The following is a 20,336-nucleotide window of genomic DNA, read 5'->3' as shown; positions in this document are numbered from 1 at the left end:
CCTACTGAAAAAGCTCCGAGCATCCTCTGAGCATGCTCGGAGCTTCCTCGTAAGAATAAATCTATGATCCCTTACTCTTCATATCAATCTTTTATCAATGATTCATTTCCTCATAATTATTAATGAAACACTTAAGGAAACCTAGTCCAAATAGCATTTCAAGACGTCATAATTATTTGGACTATACATGCTAAATGGAAACCTGTTTAAGTTTTAAGAATGTCACTTTATTTTCATGAGGACACAATAAAAAAGCAGTCTTCACAATAAACCAGTAGTCCGAAGCCCGAGGCTTGTAAACTTCCTGGTGGGCCTGTGAAAATAAGTTGTACAGGCCTATAAAATTTAAACAAAAAATTCTGAAAAATGGGGTGTGGGCCTGTGGTCCAAAAAGTTTACTGTGAAGACTGAAAAAGACTTATTAATCATGTTTATACACTTCCTTAAACACAATTAAAAAATGTATTCAACACAAAACCAATAAAAACATGAAAAAGGATGCAAAGAACATGAAAGGGGGCAAACGTGAATGGGAGTGAATGTGAATTTGAATCATAGAGGCCTATATACATTTTTTTTCTTGGTTGCTAAATATTTTAAATTAGAGTTCAACCTTTTATCGCAACAACTAAAGAAAGAAATCTACAAATGTCAAATACTATATCTGCTATACATGCTTTATGTGGGTGTGTCACTCAGTTGTTAAGACAGTTGGCTACAGTACTGAAAGTCCCAGGTTTAATCCTGACTCAGGGCACTGGAAATTTCAGTACATTAGAAGGGCGATTTTCACCTTCCCACACACATCTCTGGTACCCAGATTGGAGTTTAAAACTAGAATGAGTACTTTAGGGGCCTCGGTTGGTCAAAAAGGCCGCCCGACTTTGAACTGGAGATCAATCTGTATCTCTTCGGTTTGTCTATTTCCACCGAGGAGCCTGGTGGTTCTCTCCAAATACTCACTACTTCGGCTTCCTGTACCATAATAACAAACTTCACGGTGTCCTAACACTCCCTTGGGGTTGGGTTGGGGATTGTCCATGTGGCAGGTTGTATATAAGTTAGTGACACATTTCCATTAATCCTTATAGGGAGTGTACATGGATTCCACTGTACCCTCGCAGCTCTCGAGGGGTGCTTCTCAAAGAATTATAGTCATCTCGTACCATTGCAAACTCTTACCAACAAAAGCAAACTCGTACCACGGTAAATTCGTACTATTGCAAACTCGTACCAACTTATTTAAATGCATTCAAATAGTGTTAAATGATGAATAAATATTTAAATTTCACTTAATAACTCATAAGTCTGTAAAAAGTATGTACCAATGTAATTTGAAATCACAATGGCCAATTTGTAGCTGATTGTTCCTTGGTTAATTGGATGAAGAAAACTGTAGCAGAACAAATAAATTGCATTTATTAATTAGAATGGTAAAGTAATGATACAAAGTTAAAATCAAATTAACAGTCAGGGGAATTACTGAAATAAGTGATTTATAAAATCACTGATTTAAGTAGCAAATTCAAAATTTTGTCACAAATTGTGATTTTGTAGTTTTACCAAAATTTTAAACATATAGGTTTAGATTATATCTTATTATTAGTAAAATTGAAATCAAAGCGCGAAAGCGCTGTAAAGGCAGTTAATTACAGGTTGTGTGTATTTTTAGTCCAGTTATATCATTATCTTGCATAGTGCATTGTACTTATCAGAGGTGGCTTTCAGTATTTGAGATTTAGAGTTCTCTAATGATATTGAACAAGTTTTATGAATGTCATATTCTGAGCACTATATGAAGGCGATTGTTCTCACTTGTTTATGAACTAGTGCATTATGTCCAGTTTGTACCTTTTTTATCTATGTTTATAGTCAAATACTGTTTAAAATAGTTTGGCATTTTCTTTTAAGTAATAAGTAAATGTTATCAACTGTATTTTATTCAACTTTGCAAATGTGGTTTGTTACTGGTAAGTACAATGTATGGATGATAGTTGTTTCATTGGCAATCATAACACATCTCCTTATTTATATAATGATCTATATTCAACGACCTCAGGTACAAAAAAAATGTATGTAACTAAACTATGATGGGAAACCTTTGACTTCTTTCTTTAATATAAACTTTTGATTTGGTACCATAGAACTATGTAGAATAAATGTACATTGCAACATGTCAACTCTTTCAATGACAATACTTTTTTTAGAAACTACAACTCCAAGCAAAATTATATTTCCAAGTATAAAGTAATTTATGAATGAAACAAGAGTGCACACGCTGAAATGTCTCGCCTTCTTTACTAATCATTGATATTATGTTGATAGTCCTAAATATAAAGCTTTATTACAACTGTCACATAAACTTAACATTAACCAAGTAAACTAAACATTGACCAATGAACCAAGAAAATGAGGTCAAGGTCAGATGAACCATACTAGGCAGGCATGTACAGCTAACAATTCTTCCATACAACAAATATAGTTGACCTATTGCTTATAGTTTAAGAAAAACAGACCAAAACACAAAAACTTAAAACTGAGCAATGAACCTTGAAAATGAGGTCAAGGTAAAAAAAAAACCTGCGTGACTGACATATAGATCATAAAATATTTCCATACACCAAATATAGTTGAACTATTGCATATAGTATTAGAAAAAAAGACAAAACTCAAAAACTTAACTTTGACCACTGAACCGTGAAAATGAGGTCAAGGTCAGATGACACCTGCCAGCTAGACATGTACACCTTACAATCATTACATACACCAAATATAGTAGACCTATTGCATACAGTATAAGAAAAACAGACCAAAACACAAAAACTTAACTATAACCACAGAACCATGAAAATGAGGTCAAGATCAGATGACACCTGCCAGTTGGACATGTACACCTTACAGTCCTTCCATACACCGAATATACTAGACCTATTGCTTATAGTATCTGAGATATGGACTTGACCACCAAAACTTAACCTTGTTCACTGATCCATGAAATGAGGTCGAGGTCAAGTGAAAACTGTCTGACGGGCATGAGGACCTTGCAAGGTATGCACATACCAAATATAGTTATCCTATTACTTATAATAAGAGAGAATTCAACATTACAAAAAATCTTAACTTTTTTTTCAAGTAGTCACTGAACCATGAAAATGAGGTCAAGGACTTTGGACATGTGACTGACGGAAACTTCGTAACATGAGGCATCCATATACAAAGTATGAAGCATCCAGACCTTCCACCTTCTAAAATATAAAGCTTTTAAGAAGTTAGCTAACGCCGCCACCAGATCACTATCCCTATGTCGAGCTTTCTGCGACAAAAGTCGCAGGCTCGACAAAAAGGAGTTCTTAATTAAGTGATAAACTGATTCGCTGAGCGCAGCTGGATACACCCACAGAGGTCCAACCCTGAACAGTTGGGGCAAAAATGGACACAATATTCAAGCTTGATACAGGTCTGAATTTGGATTGTAATTAAATATTTGACATATTATAGTTTCTGAATAAATGTAGTCAAAGAACTTGAAATCGGTTATTTGAATTGAATTTATATTCAATTAAAGATTTCTTGCTGTTGTGCAATACACTGTGCTGTTGTGCAATACTTAATAAATCTGTTGCCAGACTATAAACAAATAAAGTTCAATTTCTTCTCAATGTCATATTTGAAATTTATGAAAATCAATAGGGAGATTACATCAATAGCTATAAATAATTCACCAAAGTTTCATTCGAACTGCTTAAAGCATTTTTGAGTTGTTGTCCAAAAACTGGAAACCCCCCCCCCTTTTTAATGAATAAAACCCCACAACTCAGAAATGTAAAATCTAAAATTTATAAAATTCTAAAGGGAGCTTACGGATTGATAATTTAGTCTTAGATGCAAGATTTTTTAATCAGTTGTTTGTGGCTTTGAACTAGCTGTCAGTAAATGCGAGTACTCTCAGATCTGTACTTAGTGTCTTTTTGTTGTTTGGATGTACAACTACCCGGCCACGTCCACTTGTATTTGTATTTATCCATCTGATGAGTTAAGCCTCTTTCAACTGATTTTTATAGTTCGCTCTTATATTGTACTGTTACACCACTGTCCCCGGTTAGGGGGTGGGTTGGGATCCCGCGAACATGTTTAACCCCGCCACATTCTGTATGTACATGTATGTGCCTGTCCCAAGTCAGGAGCCTGTAATTCAGTGGTTGTCTTTTGTTTATGTGTTGCATATTTGTTATTCGTTCATTTTTTGTACATAAATTAGGCCGTTGGTTTTCTTGTTTGAATTGTTTTACATTGTCATTTCGGGGCCTTTTATAGCTCACTGTGCGGTATGTGCTTTGCTCATTGTTGAAGGCCGTACTGTGACCTATAGCTGTTAATTTCTGTGTCATTTGGTTTCTTGTGGAGAGTTGTCTCACTGGCAATCATACCACATCTTCTTTTTTATATTTACATCAACAGATATAAACAATTCACCAAAGTCAAGGTGAGACAACAAAACTTAGTTGTAAGATCTCTGAAATTTTTTACACGGTACAAGTTTTTCTAATTATTGGAGATTGTATGGTGACAGTAACACCTGTAACTGCTTAACCCATTTCTTATGCACTTTGGTTCGATAAACTCACTGAATATCATACCACATCTCCTTATCTTTATATGCATTACAATTTACATGTGCTATAATTGTAAATAATATTTATATATATATATATCAGAACAAACTTCATTGCGTCACTTTTATTTATGCATCCTTTGGCACAATACAAGTTCTAAAATTACACAACATAAAACAACTAAATGTTATTTCAGATGAATGTTTTGTTTCAGTTCCATTCATAGGATTTATTAGAATTTTGTATGTTTTGCCAAGTCCAATAATTAGCTCTATGTGCACGTGTTAATTGGAGACTTTTCTATCCCGTATAAGAGTTTTGGAACTAATTCTGTTTCTTTTTTTGAAAAAAGTGAGCAAACAAATCTTGCACATTTAAACCTTTGTCTGCCATCACACTGTCACCTGGATCACATAATTGAACTATTCTACATCTTTCAACTATTTCACAGTCACTGGTACAACCAACATATGCATTAGAGACATAGTTGACTAAACCACCAGGTGTCGAACATACAAGTATTTTCAGTGTTTCTGTTTTTATATGATGAAAAGGTTGCCTGAGCTCTAGGAGCTTTATGTTTTATCACAGGATATTCTGTGCTGTCAATAATAATCCAAGTTGTAGGAAACTTTAATTCTAAGTTGGATGGCGAAAAATACCTGACTAAACCACTAAATGGCCAAGTGTTAGCCTCACGCCACTGTTTAGACATAAAAACAATCCATGTTTACACAATATTCTTAACACTAGTTTCAATCTAGAATCTAGACAGTTCAAAGTTGGTTGTATAATGCATCAATTTCATCAAAGTCATAAAAAAACTGATTTTCAAATGACACCCTATCAATTTGAAAATATATGTATCTCAAACAATGTGCTGTTGGACCAAGTGTGGTCAAAACAAATAAAAATTTAGTATACAACTCTAAACCGGTATAAAAATGCATGGGTGTGTCACGTGTCTTCATTTCAAAATTCTCTGCTGAAAATATAGGCATTGATGGTGTTTGCGTAATTCCATCTGTGAAGCTCAACATTAGCTCGGCAGTTGGTGGTGGACAGTCATAAATCCTGTCTGCAGTATGAATTACTTCTTCAGGAAAACCAACTTTACAATCAAAACTTTCCTCTAGATTTCTACTACAATATTCATCAAGTTTAGTTCTTTTGTTTTCACAGGAAACTGCCCTGATTTTTCTTTATGCGGACGATTCAGTCTCTTGCTTGGTCCAGGAAAATAGGCTGGGATTGGTAGTAGACTTAAGTCTCTGTATGATGGGTTTGTGCCCTGAAAAAGGTTATAAAACATTAGTTTTTTTATAATTAAATGAACTTCCATTACAATGTAGCAATGTACAGAAGCAAGTTAACTCGTACCATTGTAAACTCGTACCATGTAAACTCGTACCAACGTAAACTCGTACCACTGGGAAGTCGTACCAATCAGAACTCGTACCACTGCAAACTCGTACCATTAAAATATATTCAAAAATACGAAAGTTTTATGATTTTTTTTTTGGTAAACTAAATAAAAAAAGTTGAATTACTTGAATTTTATACTAGATTTTAATGAAAACTTAGACAAAAATACGAATGTTTTATGATTATTTTTGTCTTAAGCTTTATACAAAAAATTAAAATATCTTTGACATTTATACCAGATTTTAATGAAAACTTAGACAAAAATACAAATGTAATTTCTTAATTATCATGCTAATAAATATATTAAATTCCTTTGATTGTGTGATTATTGGTTGATTATTAACTAATCAACTTGGTTTTTTTTATCTTTAACTAATCAACTTGTATAATCATATAAGCATGGTCATATTCTGCTGAAATGTGCTGAATACTGTATAAAAATAAATTTCATACTTTCTAACTGTTGGTCATAAACAATTTTAAACCTTTAAAACACAATCAATAAATTCTTTCATTAAATAAAATTTCTTTTAGAAACAATAGAAAAATACCCAAATCTATTCAATGTTACTGATTTGGAATGATTAAAAATTAAATCAAATAGTTGTCAGTAAAAGTTTAAAAAAGAGTCTATTCAAGGGAGACAACAAAGCCAATCTGCCACGGTTTTCTCTATCCAATTAGACAAGGAAAATTAGCTACAAATTGGTTATTGTAATTTCAAATTATATACATTTTACAGACTTAAGAGGTATTGAGTGAAATTAAAGTATATATTCATCATTAAACACCATTTGAATGCATTTAAATAAGTTGGTACAAGTTTACAATGGTATGAATTTACCGTGGTACGAGTTAGCAGTGGTACGAGTTTGCATTGGAACGAGTTTTTGTTTAGTGGTAGGAGTTGACATTGGTACGAGTTACAATGGTACAAGATAACTATAATTCCTTTGTACTCGTAACCTGGCAAAATATTAACTAGATTTATTCATTACAATCTGGATAAAACTATGTTAGCCTGATTCAATGTACATCAAAATGTATGTTATGTAAATCCAAAGGACAAACAATGAGAGACGTATGCAACAAACATACATTGTTTTTACCTAAATAACTATAATATAGATGAGAGCATGTCATTGTTTTGTTCCTGTCAACATTGTCATTGATATTTTTCAAGAAAGTCTATGAGGCATAGCTTATGCATTCCTGTCATTACTACATAAGCATAATTACTGCTAAAATAATTCTCAGTATGATATACCTCTTGTAAGAAATCATTATAATTGTAGCAAGCACCAAAAAATCTCAAACAGATCACATTGAATCGTAATCCAAAAAATTATGACGTCTTGATTTAACCACCCCCTTTTATTCTAAAACGATAATTGCAGTTGTAAACTGACTTTGGTTTATTCGCATGGCGATTACATATATAACTATATATTTTAAAAAGAAAATAGAGTTTTACCATGAATAGTTTCCTGCACGTAGTCTTTTTCAGTAAAATGTGCCTTGCAAACAACAGCTGATTGAGATGGACTCCACGATTTCATCGTGTTCTCGTCCAATCTGCGTATGGGCCATGGCGTTGATCCAACTTTTCCTTCTTTTTAAGTCATTTGGAAATGCATGTCCTCCTCTTAAATGACATCCAGGTACACAACAACAAGTACTTGGCATCGTTAATTAAAAATGCAACTGTAATTGCACAGTGCAGAAACCGGAAGTTGAAGTACAGGATCGGCTTCCACGGCGCCACCTATTCAGGAACGATAATTTGCTACTTTATATAACTGCGAAATAACAATAACGTTAGACGGGTTCGCGTGCATAAACAGAAATGCGCGTTAAATTGTATAATATAATTCATGTTCAGTCGACCTTTAATTATTATATCAACGACTGAAATGATTTATAAACATCTAGATTGCAGATAACACTCGAAATTAACCCGACCTCTTTCCACACGGAATTCAAATAATTCTAGTTTGTCAATCGGTTGACTGCTTATAATGTAAAATACAAATATATCAAAAGTTTTTAAAACTAACAAAACACAATGATCGTTTCTCTATTTCCCAATGTAAATGAAATGAGACAAAAAACATTTTATACCACAATAAGAAGAGGAGAGAATCAACATTTTCCGGATCTACTTAGAGCTAAATGACCCCCCCACGTAGATAAGTTGGATATCGCGGGAAGAAATATTAACACGGCAACTAGAAAGGCATTAAAGCACTGCCTTTAAAAAATGAACCTTTTGGTTCTTTTAAGTAGCAAGGTGTATGCCTTTGATGCAATCATTTAGCTGTAAATTCTATATTTGTTGAAAAAATGTTATAATGAAGGCTTTACATAATGATCTGATACTTTCTTAACAGATTTTTCCCAGCAGTCACGACAGTGGGAGTATTTTTCCTGTAAAATGCAAGGTTTCATCTTACAGATTATGTAATAAAATTTTACTGTTCGCAATCAAAATTTCACTGTTCGGGGGTGTTGAAATTAGTGGGGGTAATTAAGTAATAATACTTAAAGAAGTGATTTTTTGGAAGAAAATAGAGGTATGATACTTAAACAAGTGATTTTCATGTCATTATCCCATTTTCAGAGCAAGGTCATCACCTGACATGACAGGTCATCTTATCAACACAGATGTTGGTTCTGATAATTTTAGCAACATAATTAGTCCCTGGATCATCATGATCATTAGTATTGTATATTTAAAGCTAAAATAAAATCAAATCACTTAGTCTCGTGATTTATTTGTACTACTTAAATAGGTGATTATTAAAGAAAGACAACTCTTACTTCCAACATTTGTGGACAAAATGTTACTTGAATCATGGATTTAGAAATCATTCATTTAAAGGGAAAATTCACGATTTTTTACTTATCATCTTATTATGTTCATAATACCATAAAAAACATATTCACCAAGTTTTATCTGGATATGAACACTAATAAAGAAGAAAATTGGGAATTATTAATTTTATTTATTCGAACTTCCTGACTTCTGTGACGTAGTTTAAGTCTTTTTGCATGCCGGGAGTGGATTAATCTCATTTTAAGTCTTGTTCATTAATCATCTTATAACGCGATTTAAAGCGCATCGACGACTTTTGGCGTAGCTATTAACCAACTAATAATTCAGAAAGAAAAGTGATCAGCCATACAACTTTTAAAATTAAAATGCACCTTTTATATTTTAAGGATTTCTGATATGATTATAGTAATAAAAGTAAATCAGACAATAGAATGTTGTTATGATTTTTTTTCCGACGGATATGTTGAACAAACAAATATAACTGATAGTGTAATAAAAATGCATATTTGTATTCTCACCTATTACTTCAGTCGACCGGGATTTGTCTTACTATACAAATCCTTGCTTTGACAGTCTAGTACTGTGTAAATACAATGCATGTGTATTATACTGACACCACCTGGTAAAGGCGTGGTTAAATTCACGGTTATTAAAAGATTAGCATTATGTAATTTTAATCTTTTGATCTTCACAAGAGTTTTGTTTGGCCTCAAGGGTTCACCGTTGTAGGTATGAAAAACATTGGGAAAAAAAGGATAAAACAGAAGTGCGGGTTTGAGACAGGATATTTTTTTTAATTATTTGGGGAGGAATATGGTGGCAAAATAACTGAATCGTCGTTATAATTTTTTTAATATTTTGCGTTAGCTCAATTTTTTAATAAATAGGTGATCAATTTGTTGTAACATCGAAATTCTGAATTACTTTCAATTAAATAATTTTATAGATAAAAATGGCTCACGAAAATGAGCGTATAAATCAAAACTGTACTATTTCAAATTATCATCAGTAACCTTGAATATTTATTTAAATGTGCAGAGAAAATGATCAGTTACATAAATATAGTTTGGTCCGTCCAAAGCGATCTACATTTACCTAATCGGGAATGCCCTGATTAAAATATTCTAAATCTCACAACGTATAAATTCTTTAGCTATTTGACCAACGATGTTTTAAAAAATTAACAGAATCAATCTAACATCAACTTTTCTTTTTTGAATGGAGAAAGACCGGCGGAATCAATTTTCAATTTGCTTTATATCTTGTACCTTTGCAAGACTTATAAATTATCATTCATTCATAAACCCACTCTAAACCAGAGACATATATACGTCTGTTTAAACTGACAAGAATACTCCTAAAACGGACAAGCAGTATGTTCTTTTAATTTCTGTGATTTAATACCAAGAAAGAAAAAAATCCCGAAATTAATTTGATACTCAATATTTTTCCAAGAAAATATTCACATCCTCATTCGGTCTGAAAAAAGATAAGAATTTGGTATACAGAACATGCAGAAGTGTGAATGTCATAAAACCTAATTGTTATATCAGAAACCATTATAAATGTGAACCTGTATACGTTACAAGACCTCATGGGACGTCAACTAAGATCACCTAACCACATACATGTAATATACAAGTAGCTCTGTTATACCCGGAAATGTCAAGGTTAATCACTACTGATACAGAATGTTCCAATGCAAAGAAAATTCTGATGATTGTGAAGCATGACCATTCATGATTTTAGAGGCGTCTTAGGTGGGGGATTGCCGGAACGATTTAATTTAAATTCTGACTAGATTTTTTTTTCTCAATTTAAATCACTGAACTAAAAAAAAAGAAGAAAACTACGCTCAAGAACAGAATTCTTCTTGTAAATTCATAAATACACCATTCTTATTTTGTAACTTTCGATAGACATGAACTCCCCCCCCCCCCTCCCCAAACCTGAGAACAGTATATCTTACAATGAACATATTCCTGCCAAAATAACAAAAAAGGAGAAAAAGAAAGAGATGAACGGTAAATCACATCAGATTCAGATATTTATATAGTTGATTGTCGTTAGCTAGAGATGTATACATGTCTCTGCATTAACTTATAAAAAAAACAGGAAAGTATAAACTTGAAATAGATTTATGATGAATACTATGCAACTGCGACACCCTTTTTTATCACAGCGTACATGCATGTATTTAAATGACTGTCCGTTATTTCGATTAAGAATGACAATCGTACGTAAAATCCTATAGTTCATGGTGAGACTTTTTGTACCAGATATGCAACTTTTCGTATTTATATTTTCTCTTATATTACTCTCATTTGATATTTTATGCATAAGTGCAATATTGGGAATGGTTTATTACCACCACAAGCTAACTAAATAAATTAATCAACCCTCTAGCTGACCAGACGTTAATACAACTACTATCAGTCTATCCGCAGTGAAGTTTCTTTATTTCTTCAAATAGGCTTTTTGGGGATCATTAGTGTACGTCTAGTGGCATATATATTACATGCATGTCGGAACAGGAAAACTGACATCAGGTACTTTTAGAACCATGTTCACATTATTATACATTATACCCAACAATTGTGATGATGACGAATTTCTTAAACTGTTCAAAATAATCTTATTGAAAAATAAATCTGTGATTTTACTATGTCCATACCTTCGATGAACCAAAGCAAGTTAGATATCAAACTGTATTTAAATCAGATTGGTTCTGGATGTTTCTCTCGTATATTCAATTTACATGTATATATTCTAAATTGCGACTATCTATAGTTTCGTAACCTTCTATCTAGGCATATAAACCAATGATCGACAAGTGCGTACATTTTGTTAAATCAATATTTTTATGTTTCAAAATGTCCATACTTATTGACAACGAGTATATACTTACATTTTCCCCAATTTACCCTTGGAAAATATGTAAATAGATTTTTTATTTTATCAAATCTTTTTTTTGGAATTATTTAGATTTTCATAAATATCATTCTTTACACCAGAAATGTTATCTATAAACAAGCGTATGAGTTTAGTAATGACTAGTATATCACTATCGGACACGCAAGAAAAAGATGTATATTACACCTGATAGTTTCAAAATGGAAAGTTACCGGCAAGTTAGTCGGCCGTGTACACTGATCAATACCCTCAGAAGAACTACTTGCTTTATGTAATTGTGTAATAAGAGTTTTAAAGCCCGACAGGAAATCGCTTGAATACCTGGACGTGTCACCTCACAATACCTCTGGGATTTCTTTAGCTATGCTAGTGATCAGATAAGGGAAGGTCTGAATTTATTTAAATAAGTTTATTACATAAAAGAATTATGAACAAACGTGATTTTCGAAAACAATTTTACACGGAACACTTATTTATGACTTTGAACTTTGACTATTAACTAATTTCCATTAAAATTTCTTGTTTCAAAAACTAAGTTAAAAAAAACAGGTTGAAAACACTAGTTATTTTAAAAAAAAATATATAATTACATTTTCCGTATCAAGTTAGTTAGGAAAGGTTGCACAACCATGTCTATTATAATCTTTTTTGTGACCCGGGAAACTGTTTATGCTTTTCTTGTCGGATAAAACAACCGTACGCTTGACAAGATATATACACTAAATTACGGCTACGTTAGGTTACTGCTTGTTTTGGTCCTTTGTGGTTTATAGATATATCGTGGTCTCTATTCAGGGAGGATGTCAAAATGGCCGCATGCGGAGAATTGATACTCTAAATTTAAAATCGATGGTGATCTCTTATCTAGCAGAATAAAACTTTAATATTTATGAATTTGTGCTTTTTTATACATACATGACATAATGAACATAATATCAATTTTTCATTTTTTTGCGAAGTTTCCCTTTAAGTAAGTCCCCTGACTGATTAAGAAATTCTAAAAATCATTTATAAAGAATTGCAAAAACAATTCATAAAACATCCGTATATTGTATATTTATTCAATCGAAAATTCAGTAATGAAATTCAGGAAAATCAACTAATATTTTAATTAATTTGCCAAAACGTTGCATATATCATGTACAAATGCATATATATCATGTATATTGTATATTTTTAATGGTACGAGTTTATAGTGGTATGAGTTCGCAATGGTACGACTTCGCAGTGGTACGAGTTTATGATACGAGTTGACTTTTACTGGTACGGGCTGATGTGGTACGAGTTTGCAATGGTTTAATATGAGAGATGAACAATGTTTAATATGAGAGATGAACACTTTGACATTTTACAACTGTTTATAGATCCATTTGCTTACTTGACAATGTGAAGAAATGAAAAAGCTTTTAAAGTGATACAGAAACTTATAGATCCAAAATGTAGACGATTATGTTACAATCTCCATTGTGAAAGGTATAGATTGTTGCAATTAGATGATATAAAGAAAAAGAAGAAAAAGTAGATAATAACTTTATATAAACCCTTAAGTGATTAATGGTTGTCTACTCTTAAACAGTGATATCTTTAGATAGATATTTTAGATTTTAAAGTATTTAAAGTGTTGATGCAGTCTAAATTGACATTAAGCCCAATTTTATCGTCAAGAATGTAAATAATGTACAGTGCAGGGGTTAAAAAATCCACTAGCCCGACGCTAGACTTTTACACTTTGGGCAATTAAAACTTGTAACCGAATATGCCCGACGGACTAGTAACAAACAATTCTTGGCATTTCCAAAATAGTAAGTGGAAAATCCCCTCATCACTATTCTATCTTAGCCAATCAGATTCAATTACGTTCGTCATCCGGGATTCCAAGAATTTGAACCGATTTTGTACATGTTTTAAAAATAGAACAACTAACTCTGGGTGGACCGGTCATGTATTGATCGCAATTCACGTACTTTCAATATCAATTTCTCAGTACAGGGGGTATTGTACATTGCTTATGCCGAGATTTTCAATTAATGGTACTTGGGTGTATGATGTAATGATCGATATTGACCTGTCTTGTCAGACAGCTGTTAATTTGAGCTTGAAACCATGCACAAATTATTTCTAAACATTTTAGTACGGCCACCATAGGAACTTTGTCAGTTTCAAAACAAAAAGCGGTAGATGAAGGGGGTAGGTAATGAGGCTGAAAATTTATCCCAAAAAATGCCAAATACGACCAGGAAAAGCGGAAAAAAACATTTATAGTGTCATGGACAGAAAGATTCCCCATGGGCAAGGTCGACTGTTACTGATGATAAACAAGAGATGATGTTTTGTGAATATTGCCGTTATTTTCCTGATCACGCTGATAAAAAGTCTGCTTTGAATGTGGGAACAACAAATATACGAACCACTGGTTTCACATGACAAGATCAATGAACATGTTTTCTGTGCCAGAAAATATTTAACAACCCATAGTACAAGGGATATCCAAAAAGATGTCTAGGGATCCTTGTTATAATTAATAAAACAAAAATTTATTTGATTTATTTTATCAAATACCGTGTATAATGCTGCATTCAAAACAAGGGACACCCACTCTAAATTTGTAAGGTATACTCGGGCTAGCAGGTCAGTTTTGATGGGCTAGCAGCTCTTTCAACAGGGCTAGTAAAATCCTGCTACCAATAAGTCCTGGGCTAGTGAGCTGTAACAAATTTTTTTAACCCCTGACAGTGTCAGTGATATTGCCTATTTGTGGAAGATATTTTTATTCATATTGTAAAATACACTACTCGGAAGAGGTGTGCCTACATTGGCAGAAGCTATATAGCAGATTACAGATTACAGGTTACAATACACCATTAGATTTTATGGGCGCAGTCATTTTATGAGCATAACATGGTATTCAGAATTAAGAGTATAGCTAATCCTGATTGGTTGATAAGTGCGCCCGTTATTTTTTGTTATTAGAGACTTCGTGCATTCTGCATTATACCAAAGGCCAAATAAATTATTTTCCTTAGCCCGAACGGAACTGAGATGTCTTTTAAACGCTAGGATGAGACACGTATTTTTAAGTGCAAAATTGATAGGCATGGGAGATAAGTACAAATTACGCTAAGAAAAGCAACGCAAACCTATATTTTTTGGACCAAAAAATACTGTCCTAATAACTTTTCTTTAATTCTAGCAAGGTTTCGTTAAAAAAATCAACTTTCTGAAGTCTGTATCTCGAAAAAGGCTATCATTGTCGCCTATGGGGAAATTAATTGTTTATTTCAATCTATACAGCGTCGACATTTCAGGGAAAAAACTTAACGGTCGCCCAGTCGCCCATGGCTACCAGAAATTGAACTGGGCGATCTTTTTATTCAGTTGTGGTAGCCCAGGTGGCGAATTGAAAACAAAGTACTCGACAGACGGAAATCCGCTGTTTACCGTGGCTCCAAGTGCCGGCTACTTCACTGACAAAAATATAAATTCAAAAAGAAAAAAAAATCTTTTTAAAATGTATACAGGCAAGTGTCGAGAGTTGTATTGTCGCAAAGTCGCGGTCGCGATAAACAAGGATGTAAAATCAGTGTTTACCTTTGACTAAATATAGTTCACGTTAATTCAGGTCACTGATTGGTCGTCTATTTAAAGTCCGGAAAGTATCGTATGTTTGCAAGGATAACAAGAGAGACGTTCCGATGGTCATTTACAATCAAATACCCTGTTCGGTTTTGTTACAGTACCTTTGTAGTTCCCTTTTCAAAGCCCACGTGGTGTCCAGAGAATGAAGGTCAAAAACGAAAGTAGAATATTGTCGACCACAAATAAATAACATTAGTTCAAAATGATTTTAGTTTCCTACTTACTGAACAGTTTACAAAAAAGAGAAAATCAGAGGAGATATCAATTTTATGACAATGCTTTTGAAATACGTTTACAAGTCTTTTGAGAAAAAAGGGGGGTCATTTGTTTACAAATGTACGTAGTTACGCAAAATAAATCGATCAAGATATTTAATAAATTAGATTATTAAAGAAATAAAATTAAATATTTCATCGATCATCTACATGTATTTAAGGACAGAGAATTCTTTAGTTGTCTTAAAAAGATATTAAAAAAAAACTGGTACACAGGGTATGAAGATTCCCTATTTTCTTTTTATTAAATTTGATTGAAGTCAACAACAAAAATAAGACAAAATTTACATTTTCCCAAGCATCTAAATCACCTCCAGGTATGCTCAGAATGCAGGGTTTTGAGTCTAAAATTTCAAAATTTTCATGGGGGGGGCATGCCCCCAAACCCCCCCTAGCAAGTTCAGCCCGCTTTGCGGGCTTCACCGGTGATACTCATAGTGAAATAAAGTGGGCTACTTACTTTCTGTCTGGGCTAACTGATTTTCAAGTCTAGTAGCCCAGCTGGCTACTGGCCTTACAAAGTTAAGTTTCACCCCTGCATTTCTTTATCATAGTGCTCAAAAAGTGTCAAAAACAGTAATTTTACTTGATATTTGATGTGAAACAGTATTTTTTGGTGACAAATGAATTATTGATTAACTAGTTTTTAAGCTATAGTCTGTTTCATTTTTGTATTGCTTTTTACCTTAGAAGCATGGGTGGGTTCGACTTTTGACTTACTGTGGAGAGAATATGTCATTTTCTGAACTTCTGCTGATTTGTTTGAAAAAAGCACGTACACGTCTAGAGTTTGGATATACAAATCGATTTTTAAACATGACAATCTCGATCCAAGTGCTGTTATCGAAATTACCAAATTCAGTGAAAATGTACAGAAATGATCCCCATCGAACATTGAAATGTTCACTCAAATGACAGACTATAAAAAAAGAATAGGCATGACATTTTGTAGTTAACGAATAGTTTTTGATGCTTAAACACAAATATTTACACATTTTTCATATTTTGAAATGCTATAGTCTGTTTCAAAAATGTACTTTTATACGAAAATGGTTTCATTTAAAACTGTTGTTCAAAATTCACCGTAGTAGTTACATATTGGATCGGTTTTGGTATCAATATAATCAGTACTTGATGACATACAAAGAATCATTGGAGAAAGTGGACATTATCTTCAGGCCCTTTTTAGCAGTACCGCATTTACTCAAAAAATCTGAAATTTTTTTTCCCCATTTCTTGACTGGGGTCACCTCTGATAAAAAATTGTGAAAATTCAGAGAGTAATGCCAGAACGTTTTGAAGATGATTTTTGTGTGGCATATATATTTGTGCATATAACGAACTATGAATTGCATGATTCTAGAAAGTATTAAATACCGTATAGGTTACAATACACCATTAGATTTTATGGGCGCAGCCATTTTATGAGCATAACATGGTATTCAGAATTAAGAGTATAGCTAATCCTGATTGGTTGATAAGTGCGCCCGTTATTTTTTGTTATTAGAGACTTCGTGCATTCTGCATTATACCAAAGGCCAAATAAATTATTTTCCTTAGCCCGAACGGAACTGAGATGTCTTTTAAACGCTAGGATGAGACACGTATTTTTAAGTGCAAAATTGATAGGCATGGGAGATAAGTACAAATTACGCTAAGAAAAGCAACGCGAACCTATATTTTTTGGACCAAAAAATACTGTCATAACTTTTCTTTAATTCTAGCAAGGTTTCGTTAAAAAAATCAACTTTCTGAAGTCTGTATCTCGAAAAAGGCTATCATTGTCGCCTATGGGGAAATTAATTGTTTATTTCAATCTACAGAATGGTACGAGCTGACTTGCTTCCCTTCGGATATCGGAGGAAATTACGTACATACATGCTATATAATAATGAGTATATATCACCGATATGGCATCACTGTACTTAGTTTTCAAAAAAATGCAATGTATCATTATTTGAGAATATGTTAGTTTTGTAATTTTAAATATTCATTGTAAATTTCAGAATTAAAAACCTTCAGTCCAGCCATGTTTTGTTAGTTGACTCCTAGCGAATTTGTTTTTGGGAAAACGGTACTATTTATTCTGCCATAGGCGACAATACTAACATTTTCTAAATTTACCACTTTTTATAATAAAAACCCCGATAAAACAGTTATGTGTGGTGTTAGTACTTTATTATTCTGTTTTGAAAATTGAAGCCAAATAGTATCATGACCAACTTCCAATGGAGCTTGTTAATGTTATCCATGCCCACCGTCATTTTACACCAAATTTATGAAATTTTTGAAGTCTTTTCGAATAATTCTCTAGAAAATATTTCAATAGGTTTCAAAATTTATATTGTAAATATACACACTGCAGTTATTCATAGATAAATAAAAAAATATATTGTACCCTAACATCCAATCACAGCGCTCCTAAGTTGACTTCCTTCACCTGCCTTGGGTACACAAAAGACCAACCTAATGCTGGGAAAATGTAATAGTACCGTTTTCCCTATACTGTGACATAAAGATATAAAGAATTCTTTTGACACCATTAATGCAATACTGGGTTATTGTGAAAACCTTGGCTATAATAAATACTTGTATGTTCCCATTACTTAAAGAAACATGGATCATTTAATGTCCCCACCCCTACATGCTGGTTTACCTCTTTCTCTACTTCTTTCAGATAAGGCTTAATAAACAACCTGTATCCAATCATATCTTATCTTATTTAAAAAGAATAATAAACAGTTCCATTTAAACAGATAAAAATAACAGTTCCATTCAATTTGTATTCATTTCATCTAAAATTTACAACATAAGCACAAACTCAAGATTTTTCATACTAATCTCCATTCCATGCTTTAGTATATGCCATACTGTGGTTCAAAATTTCAGAGCTTGTTATAAAATCCATTATTCTGTCTTGAGATGATGAGAACAAAGATATTAGACACTTTCAACATTAAATATGCAAAATACTCAGCTGTAAAGTTGCCTTTGTTGCCTGTATTAATCTATGAAAAAGCTGAATTATGTCCCTTTGGAGTATTAATTTCCAACAAAAGTCCTTTCAAACAGTAGAAAATGAAAAATTATATATGCCTGATATAATAAAAGATAGAAACTACAAAATGAAGCACTATTGAAATATTTGCTGCATGAATTGCCAAGAATATGACCAATTCTTTACACAGGAGAGTATAAATTCTATCTAAATTTAGCCTCAAGTGGGCCTCTTTTTTCCTTAAATGGACAATTTTAACACTGAAAATGCTTCTAGTATGACCAAATGTTGCCTTACTCCATAAACAGTACAAACTTAACCAGACAATTTCCCATTTGAATAGATTATGTCTACAGAAATACCCAAGTGATACATTTAGGGAATTACACAGCAAAAAAGGCAAATATTTCAGTTAAAAATATTTGTCGCGACTTGAATTCTGGTGTTTCCAATTGAATTAATCATTGCGAAAGGTGAAAACAAATACAAAAGAACTATAGTTTGGTGCATTTTATACAATATAGTTAATATTGAAATCCTAGAATAAAGTTTTATATCAGTACCCATCAATTTGACTTATTATGATGACTCAGCACTTCTCTCAACACAGTATTGTTCTCAGTGAAAAAATTCTATTCTTTGTGATAAAAATCAAATGTACTAACCAAAAGCTTCAAAATAGTTTACTTTAACTGAAGTCTGATTGATTTTGATTTCCCTTGCTATCTTCAGTATAGGGAACACGGTACTATTTATTCTGCCATAGGCGACAATACTAACATTTTCTAAATTTACCACTTTTTATAATAAAAACCCCGATAAAACAGTTATGTGTGGTGTTAGTACTTTATTATTCTGTTTTGAAAATTGAAGCCAAATAGTATCATGACCAACTTCCAATGGAGCTTGTTAATGTTATCCATGCCCACCGTCATTTTACACCAAATTTATGAAATTTTTGAAGTCTTTTTGAATAATTCTCTAGAAAATATTTCAATAGGTTTCAAAATTTATATTGTAAATATACACACTGCAGTTATTCATAGATAAATAAAAAAATATATTGTACCCTAACATCCAATCACAGCGCTCCTAAGTTGACTTCCTTCACCTGCCTTGGGTACACAAAAGACCAACCTAATGCTGGGAAAATGTAATAGTACCGTTTTCCCTTTTCGACATGCTGTCGGAAGTGTGTTATGCATTCTAAAATATGCACAATGACGGAACTGGTTTGTATTTTTCCGAATAAAAAGACAACATGTCGGTCTCACTAATTAGCAACAATTAACAGAGCTCTATAGCGACAAGAAGCGGTCAAGAAGCGACAAGAAGTGCAATTTAGCGACAAGAAAACAAAATTAGCGAAAAGATAAATTTAGTGACATGAGATAAAATTGAGAATGGAAATGGGGAATGTGTCAAAGAGACAACGACCCGACCATAGAGCAGACAACAGCCGAAGGCCACCAATGGGTCTTCAATGCAGCGAGAAACTCCCGCACCCGGAGGCGTCCTTCAGCTGGCCCCTAAACAAATATGTAGACTAGTTTTTATTCAATCATTTATGGAAAAAAAGTTTACTAGCCCCAAAATGACTAGTGTAAAACAATCCAAACAGGAAAACCAACGGTCTAACT

The 20,336-nt window shown here is 32.9% G+C and overlaps 1 protein-coding gene across 1 annotated transcript in view; it reads right to left on the bottom strand.

Moving 5' to 3' along the window:
* LOC127722116 (G patch domain-containing protein 4-like) overlaps window positions 1-19,909 on the bottom strand; it is a 36,615-nt gene extending 16,706 nt beyond the window's left edge. Inside the window, exons 1-2 of the mRNA XM_052228957.1 lie at window positions 19,873-19,909; window positions 17,715-17,763 (exon numbers count right to left, since the gene is read on the bottom strand). Coding sequence (XP_052084917.1) covers window positions 17,715-17,763; window positions 19,873-19,878 — 55 coding nt within the window. The 5' untranslated portion in view covers window positions 19,879-19,909. The remainder of the gene's footprint in view (window positions 1-17,714; window positions 17,764-19,872) is intronic.
* Window positions 19,910-20,336: the final 427 nt, after the last annotated feature.

This window comes from Mytilus californianus, unplaced genomic scaffold (assembly GCF_021869535.1).
Source record: "Mytilus californianus isolate M0D057914Y unplaced genomic scaffold, xbMytCali1.0.p SCAF_12, whole genome shotgun sequence".
In the NCBI taxonomy this organism is placed as follows: domain Eukaryota; kingdom Metazoa; phylum Mollusca; class Bivalvia; order Mytilida; family Mytilidae; genus Mytilus; species Mytilus californianus.
This window is presented reverse-complemented; position numbering and strand designations above follow the sequence as displayed.